At 46.1% G+C, this 7,742-nt stretch overlaps 1 protein-coding gene across 2 annotated transcripts; it reads left to right on the top strand.

Annotated features, from left to right (window-relative positions):
• The first annotated feature begins 1,603 nt into the window (after positions 1–1,603).
• Positions 1,604–6,919, top strand: LOC101624665 (chromosome unknown open reading frame, human C2orf68). 2 transcript variants are annotated; one of them, XM_004691596.2, is made up of 4 exons: positions 1,604–1,781; positions 1,865–1,983; positions 2,827–2,978; positions 3,347–6,919. In XM_004691596.2, exons 1-4 carry the CDS (start codon positions 1,675–1,677, stop codon positions 3,467–3,469), a joined length of 501 nt encoding a protein of 166 aa, XP_004691653.1. In that variant the 5' UTR covers positions 1,604–1,674; the 3' UTR covers positions 3,470–6,919. The 2 variants fall into 2 exon arrangements, with proteins under 2 accessions (XP_004691653.1, XP_012586894.1); XM_012731440.1 differs by lacking the exons at positions 2,827–2,978; positions 3,347–6,919 and having other exon boundaries at positions 1,865–2,467.
• The last annotated feature ends 823 nt before the right edge of the window (positions 6,920–7,742 follow it).

Here is a 7,742-nt window from a genome sequence, read left to right as displayed (position 1 = left end):
TGAGAATGATTTGGGAGCTTACTGCCCCCTTATGCACCATTTCCATTTTTAAAGAAACAGGGTCTTTTTGCTAGCTAATGAGTTTCTGCATAAAAGAAGCTATTGTGGGTAACTTTTACCCCCAAACTAAATTTGAAGAGCGTCTGTACATTCTCCATACCTCGGAAACTGACACCACTGCACCGAACTAGGCGAAGTCCCCATTCATCTCCTTCATGTAGCAACCTGAAGGCGCAACCCCACATTTAGAGGGTGTTCTTGGTTACACTGGAAAACGCAAACGTTGGGCAGAGGAGGACTTACCAAAAAGCAAATGAAGCACAAGCCTCTGGCCCTGTGCTTTCCATGACCCTTCTCCACACCTGAACCCGTTGCGTTGGCTTTATAGTTCTGCTAAAGTATTTTATAATTAACACACAATAAATTGCTGTTTATAATGTGCAATTCACTAAATTGATGGGTGGATACACCATGAAAACATCACCGTGATCCAGGTAGTGAACCTATCACCAGCCCCAAAACTGTCATCCTACCTCCACCATTGATAGACTTTCTATCACTTCAAATTAGTTCCCATTTTTTAGTTTTATAAAAAAAAGGAGATGCACATAGTGTCCTCTCTTTTTTGTCCTGGGCTCTTTCACTCAAAGTATTTCAGTATTGTCCTCATAGTCATTGAGTGTATCAACAGTTCGCTCGTTTTCACTGCTCATTCTACTGTGTTTGAATCACGGTCTGTCCCTATTCTAGTCACTGATAACTAATTGTGCTTTTTTTTTAAGATTTTATTTATTGATGCATACAGAACTGGGATACAGGCCAGAGGTGCAGGGCAGTGGGAGGATTCGCGATAGTCAAGAGTAGGAAGCAGAATAGGCAGATCAACGAAGTACACTGCTGAGGAGAGCAGTGGGCGAGACAGGAGAGGTCTGCCACGCCATGTGGATCACCTCTGGGGCTGGGGATCGAACCCGCACTGAAATGGCTGGGCCAGTTTGCAGTGCTGCGTCCTAACCCCTTGCGACACCAGGGCGGGCCTAATTATGCTTTTTTAAGAAGAGAACCCAAAAATGACACGAACCCAGACCTGTCAAATACTGGCCCTCCCGCGAATGCAGTTAAGACATCAAGCCAGAGGGCATCTGAGCAGACAGCGCGACGGCTCTGTTCTGCTGGACTCGGCCGAGTCCAGTCGTTCGCAGTGTAATATTCAGCCGGACACTTTGAGCCCGACCTGACTCTTCACAACTTAAGTCGACGCTTTCACAGTGTCCTCACAAGTGAGGCAAGTGAGGCACCGCAGCTCTGAATATTCGCTTGTGATTTCCTGAACGTGTTGATGTATTAGTAAGCTTAAGTCCATGTTTTTTTTGTTTGTTTGTTTGTTTGTTTTAAGTCCATGTTTTTTGCAGATAAGGGCATGCACGCGCGCACACACCTACAGGCACGCGGACGTCAGCCCCCGAAAGCGGAACTGCGACGGCTCCTCCACTTCCTTGCTCCGCCCCAGGAACTAAGTGTAGAGACGCGGGGCCGGTCCCGCCCCCGCCCTTACGGCGAATGACGTCAGGACGCGGGGCCGGAAGTCGAACTAGGGCCAGAACAGACCTCTCGGGCCTGGAGGGTGGCCGTTGGGGCCACTGACGCGGCGGCGGCTCTGCTTACTGGCTTCAGATGGCAGCGACACGGGATTCCGGGCCAGGGCTCTGCTGTAAGCCTGGCGGGCGGCTGGACATGAGCCACGGCTTCGTGCACCACATCCGACGGAACCAGCTGGCCCGGTACCGCCCCGCCCCGCGCCGCCGCCGCCACCCTGGGTCTGGTCTAGCCCGGCGGTCCCTCACTCCCGCTCGGCTCCCCGCAGGGACGACTACGACAAGAAGGTGAAGCAAGCGGCGAAGGAGAAAGTGAGGAGGCGGCACACACCGGCGCCGACGCGGCCCCGCAAGCCCGACCTGCAGGTGTACCTACCGCGACACCGAGGTGAGGCTTCCCGCCCCACCATCCTCCTCGAGCCGGCGCCTCCTTCCGGCATGGGCCTGCCTCAGCGTAACCCCTTTGTATGGAAAGAACCACTCTCTATCCCCCCAAGACTCAATTCATCTCATCCCTTCTTGGAACCTCCATCTCGGCGTTCCCCAACCTCCGCTCAGTGCTTCTCCCACACGACTGGGAGGGCTCATGCCCAGTGTAAACATCACTATTACAGGACATGTCTGAGGGCCGGCAAGAAGCTGTTGGTGTGCTCCACCATTGTATTTTACATATTCTCACCATCAGCAGAGAGAAAACCTGGTATGGCTATAGGCACCCAGGACATAGTTGTGGATTGAAGCCCAAGCTTTCCTTCGGCCTAGAGATCACAGTAGATAATATATGATGCTAAATAGGTTGACCGTTAAAGTGCTTTTAGTTTGTATATACATTAGTCATTATATACAAATTCACTCATAGATAGGAACTCTTATCTTTTCTGTTGCACAGTCAAGAAACAGGCTCAGAGACATTAAGCCATTTGCCCAAGATGGTATAGCTAGTAAGTCGTAGAACCTGAATCTGAACACAGGCAGAACTCTTTACCTCTCTCCACAACCTTCCACCACTATTAACTAGAAAAATGTGCATTGTGTACTTACTGTGTGCTGGGACTGTGCTAGCCTTGAAACAGGGCCACAGAGGTAAATAACACACTTAACACATAAACACATTCACAGGATGGATAAAAGTTTTGAGATTTCTTTACAGTATGTTTTCCTGTGTTATCTCTGTGGACAGAAACTCCAGTGGCCTTCTCCTCTTCCCTCTCACTCTGGTTCATCTTTCCAGATGGCTCTACTCACCCAAGCAACCCAGACTGTGAGGAGTCCGGTGAAAGCAGCTGTAGTGGCGGCTCCGAGCCAGAGCCTTCTGGCCATCAGCTCTTCTGCTTAGAATATGAGACAGACAGCGGAGAGGTCACATCAGTTATCGTGTATCAGGTATGCCTTACAGAAATAGCTGCAGCCTGAAGGTCCTGGCCATGGTAGAAACTTCTGCCAGATCTTGAGCCAATTTCTTCAGGGCAGGGCCAGTGGGAAGTGTCTGCTCCACGTGGGAGTATCGACGACTGGGCAACGTTTTTGAGCATAGCTCCCACCTGTCACAGTGATTCTCAGTGGGTAGTAGGGAGGGCATGTGGCCCCCAGTTGAAAATCACAGTTTCAGGGGACACCTGGGAAATGACAGTCACTGACTGTCAAGAAGCCATGAGTCAAATAGAGTTCTGTGAGAATATTGTTCAGGGACATGGCAGGTCACTTTCCAGAAAAGGCTGGTCCCTGAGCTTCCTGACTCTTCCTCCACGTAGGATGATGATCCAGGAAGGGTGAGTGAGGAGGTATCTGCACACACACCTCTGGATCCACCCATGCGAGAAGCCCTCAAGCTGCGTATCCGAGAGGAGATTGCAAAACGCCAGCGCAGACATTGACCAGACTGAAGTCATTCTCTCCAGGATGAATTCACTGCCCAGGGAGCTCAACTCCTTGTTTGGGGCTGCTAGGACCAGTCTGGATTGATCTTGAGACCCACCCCCAAGCTACCACATCCACAGAAATCAGGTGCTACAGAGGCTATGCCTGGCCACTTCCTGTGTACCAAGTCTTGTATGTTGGCCCATTTGACCTTCCTAATCTGGAATTTTTTGAAAATTTTGTTTGGCACCTTGGGGTTCTGGAAGCAGAGACTCCAGGAAAAGCCAAGGTACAAAAAGCCTTGTGCCAACTTGCTGGTTTTTAACTGAGCTCATATGCCGTGGGACACCTGGCCACTACTATGCCATCCTGCTCATAACATGTTTTTTTTTGTACTTCCTTTCTTGCTTCTCCTAACTTCCACCCATATTTTCCTAGGTCTCTTTATTTTTGCTTTTGTTTGCTTCATCTTTTTGTTTCAGAATCCATTCTGTCCTACCTTCTTACCTCCCAATATGACTTTGCACCTCCAGCTGCTTAGGACTTTGGAGGTGGGAGATTCTGGCAGTATACATGTCTCAAATTCTCCCAGTAATTTTGATACCAATAAAGTGGGAGATCTTCATTTTTGAGGCCTACTTCCAAGCCTGCATCTCCCTCCCCTTCCATAGATTTTGTAAGTTCCCCATGCTTTGCATTAAGGAGCCCTAACTAAACTGTAAGAAATTTCTTACAGCTAAACCTACCCTTTTTTAGGGCTACAGAATTCTAGCTTTTGACTTTATCCCTAGATGTGAACAGAGCAGCCTCTGCTCATGCTAAAGGGGAATTATCAAAACAAGATTGAAACTAATGCTCCAAGTATGTTTTATCTCAAATGTACATACAAAAGGAAAGTCAATGTTAGCAATAATTGCCTATTTGGAGTTCTAGTTTAAAAAAAAAAAAAAGTTTGAACAACACCCTAGAGGAAGTGATGAAATTAGGTTCTCTCATCAGCCACTCCCATGCCCCATGCTTTTTCCTTCTCCTTTCCTACCTCCCAAGAGCATATATAAAATTGATCCTTCAACTAAAGATCTCCAGGAATGTCTTTGTTTTTACCTAAGTGAATGTCCTAATGCAGGATTAGCCTAAGTCCACATGAAACGTCCACGTGACTTCCTGAAATTCCAAACCACTGCTTTGTTCCAGCAAATGGCCTAACCACAAGGACTTGTACCTATGAGGTTTGAGTGATCCTGTGAGCACTGAAACTTCTTGAAACCACAGTCCCCTGCCTCAGCAGTTTCTGTGTACCAGGGTCTCAAGATCAGTCTGGTTGAACCATCTCAGTAGCTTTATTATGCCCCCACCTGACAGAAATGGAGCAAGTAGGCTACTTAAACTACATCATGAAAATGCAGCAAGCTATAGCTTGCAGTGCCAGAAGAATGCCAGAAAAGTGAGTGAGGTGGATAAGGGCCTGATTGTGAAAGCAGGGACCAGAGTGCTCCTGCCCCACAGAACTGACCTGGGGCTAAATGTCTTAAACTTGCCAGTGCTCTGCTTAGTTCTGTTTTAAAAGCAGAAAACTGCTTTCTACATATTTAGCTGGACTAGAAGTGCCTTTTGACTCACAATGTTAACTACCCTGCTGAGACTTCTGGGTCAGGGTAGTGGTGCCATATTCCATCCCTAATCAGAGGACCAGACCTATTAGTCTTCCAGTTCTTCAGTTGATCTTCTAACTTGAACAAAGGATTTTACTGGAACTCTTAGATTTGCTAATCTGGAAATAATTTTTTGGGTCTGACTTCTCATAGCTGGCTGGCCTGTTTCCTGGATTTATTACAGAATTTAGAAAGGACCAGGAGAGGTAATCAGGGCATAGCACCTAGTCTTAGCCTCATTCCTGTTTTGTAAGAGGGAAGGCCTGTGTACTTATTGTGTCCTCATATGTATTTGTTATATAGTCTTCACACTCAGGTAAGAGACTGATGGGAACTCCTTGCTTGTAAACTTCTCCTTGAGGCACTTTGTTTAGCAAGTACATAAAAGATATTTCACCCAAGAAAGCATTCTAGTTTTTAGCTATTTTATGCAATATGATTATGTAAAGCACTGTCTGGTACTTAAATGAAAGGTTGTCCTTTAGAGCAGGCCTGTTAGTGATAAGACCGGGTGTAACTGCTTCGGTGTAACTAAAATGCTTCCCAAGTGATGACCTTCAACCGTCTGACAGAGCTCAGGCTCATTGCTATCCCTCATCTGGAGTCCAAGATGGTACTATCGGTGTATTCACCAGACTTGCCTCCACACATCTTTCAGTTGCTTTCAAATATTGGTGCTTTGCCATCAAGGAGCATGTTCCAGAGCATTTCCCACAGGCTCTAGAGATGTCCCAAAGAAGACAGTCTCACGCTGTTTGGTGCAGTGGCAATGGTGTTGGACTAGCTGGATCTTTCCAGCAAGCTAATTCAGAATCAACACTTATGACTGGACAGGATCATGGCTGCCTAAAAATGTCTGGTACCCTTATAGGCATATCTGATGCCCACCTAAAATAAAGTGTTCTTCACTTACTGAGGGTAAGACTTAGAATTTAAGGTTTTGTGTTTCCAGCTCTACAATGGGTGATACTAAAAATAGAAGGAAACTGAGGTTTGCAGAGGCTTTGGGCGATGCAAGAGTAAACACTTAATGCTTGAGTTGCAGCCAGTTGGCACACATGGAGGTCTTTGAAGAATATAATTTAAGAAGAGAAAAGAAGAATGTGAAACTTGCTGAATAAGAGTAGGAGCCTGTGAAGCCTGGCCAACCAATAGGACCAATGGGGGCAGTAACATGCTTCTTGTGGACAAGCCTCTGTAAGGGACATTCCATCTCCATAGTCCACTCTCAGGGCACTGCCAACTAGAGATTAGTCCATTGGACTGGAAGAAACTTTGTATACACAGCAGGGTACACAGTTGCTGTGCATTCAGTGCAGGATCTGTGGAAGGTGGGTAGTGGATCCCCAGCAGGTTCACAAATGTAAATGAAGCCATTGCGTTTAGAAAGACAATGGGGACAGATTACTTTGCTACCTCTGAGCCTTCTTTTGGGAGTATCACCATGGAATGTTCACAGTTATTTGAAACATTTTAAGCTGGCTTGAATTCCTGTCCCTGAAGAATCAGATGACCAAGAAGCCTTAGACATCCACCCAATTTCCCCCACTAGTTGGAGTGATATTAGAAGTGAAAAGTTTCAAAGTGAACGGCTCCACTGCCTTCTCAGAGTCACCAGAATGAGAGATTGGTTGTTCTGTTTATATTGTTATATTAAGTGTGCAAAAAGCCATACATTTTTCTGTTTTCTCATTTGCAATGTTTCTGTTATGTAGATGAATAAAGTGAAGTGTGCAGATTATATGTGCAGAAAACCTGTGAGGAAGGTATTTTTCAAATACAGTGTTCTTTTTAGCCAATAAACAAACTATTTTTACAGTACTGTTTTTGCAAAAAGTTGTGAAATCACTTGTGTACATAAGGGAGGTAAAGATTAAATGCCTGGCCCGAAGTCATTCAGCACCACAGAATCAGTACTTGAAATCTCATCTCTTGCCTTCTATTTTAAGAACTGTCCTGTTGGAGCATAAGTATAGTTATGCAGCATTAGAGCTGGATGGGACTTTTAAAGACATCTGGTTCTTCTTATCTGATATATAGCTCCTTTCTGCCCACCACCCATGAAGCATTCTTCCATCCTAGGGAGGTCTGTCTCCTGATAATTCTATTTTAAGGGATTATTCAGATTGTCATATTAAGTCCAAATCTGCTTCCTTGTTGCCACTCTAGAGTGGTGGTTCTATCCCTTCTTCTCCTCTACACCTCCCTATACCCCCACCACCCCCCTCACACATTTTATGTTAAGAGCCTAAGTAGTCACCTCAAACTTCAGGATACTGGTTGGACAGGAACTCCAACTGCCCAGAAGGATATAGTCGCAAGTGCTGACTCTCACAAGTGCACCAACTTATGCTGGGCTGCCTTTTAAATGCCAGCACACTTGGTATATGTAAAAGGAGTATTCTTTTAATCAAAAAAAGAATGTCTAGTAATGTCTGGTAATACTCTGGGCCTTAAATTTTGACTGAATTGGGGTAATTTATTCTCACTATGCTATTTCTTTTTCCCAATCTGCTGCCTTCTTGCTTATCCAAGCCCGGCAGTGTGTGTGTGTGTGTGTGTGTATTGTGCAAGCCCGGGCGCGCGTGTGTTTGTGTGTGTGTTGTGTAAGCCCGGCCGTGTGTGCCGTGTGTGTGTG

Source organism: Condylura cristata, unplaced genomic scaffold (assembly GCF_000260355.1).
Source record: "Condylura cristata isolate star-nosed mole 26May11 unplaced genomic scaffold, ConCri1.0 scaffold00031, whole genome shotgun sequence".
Taxonomy (NCBI): domain Eukaryota; kingdom Metazoa; phylum Chordata; class Mammalia; order Eulipotyphla; family Talpidae; genus Condylura; species Condylura cristata.
This window is presented reverse-complemented; position numbering and strand designations above follow the sequence as displayed.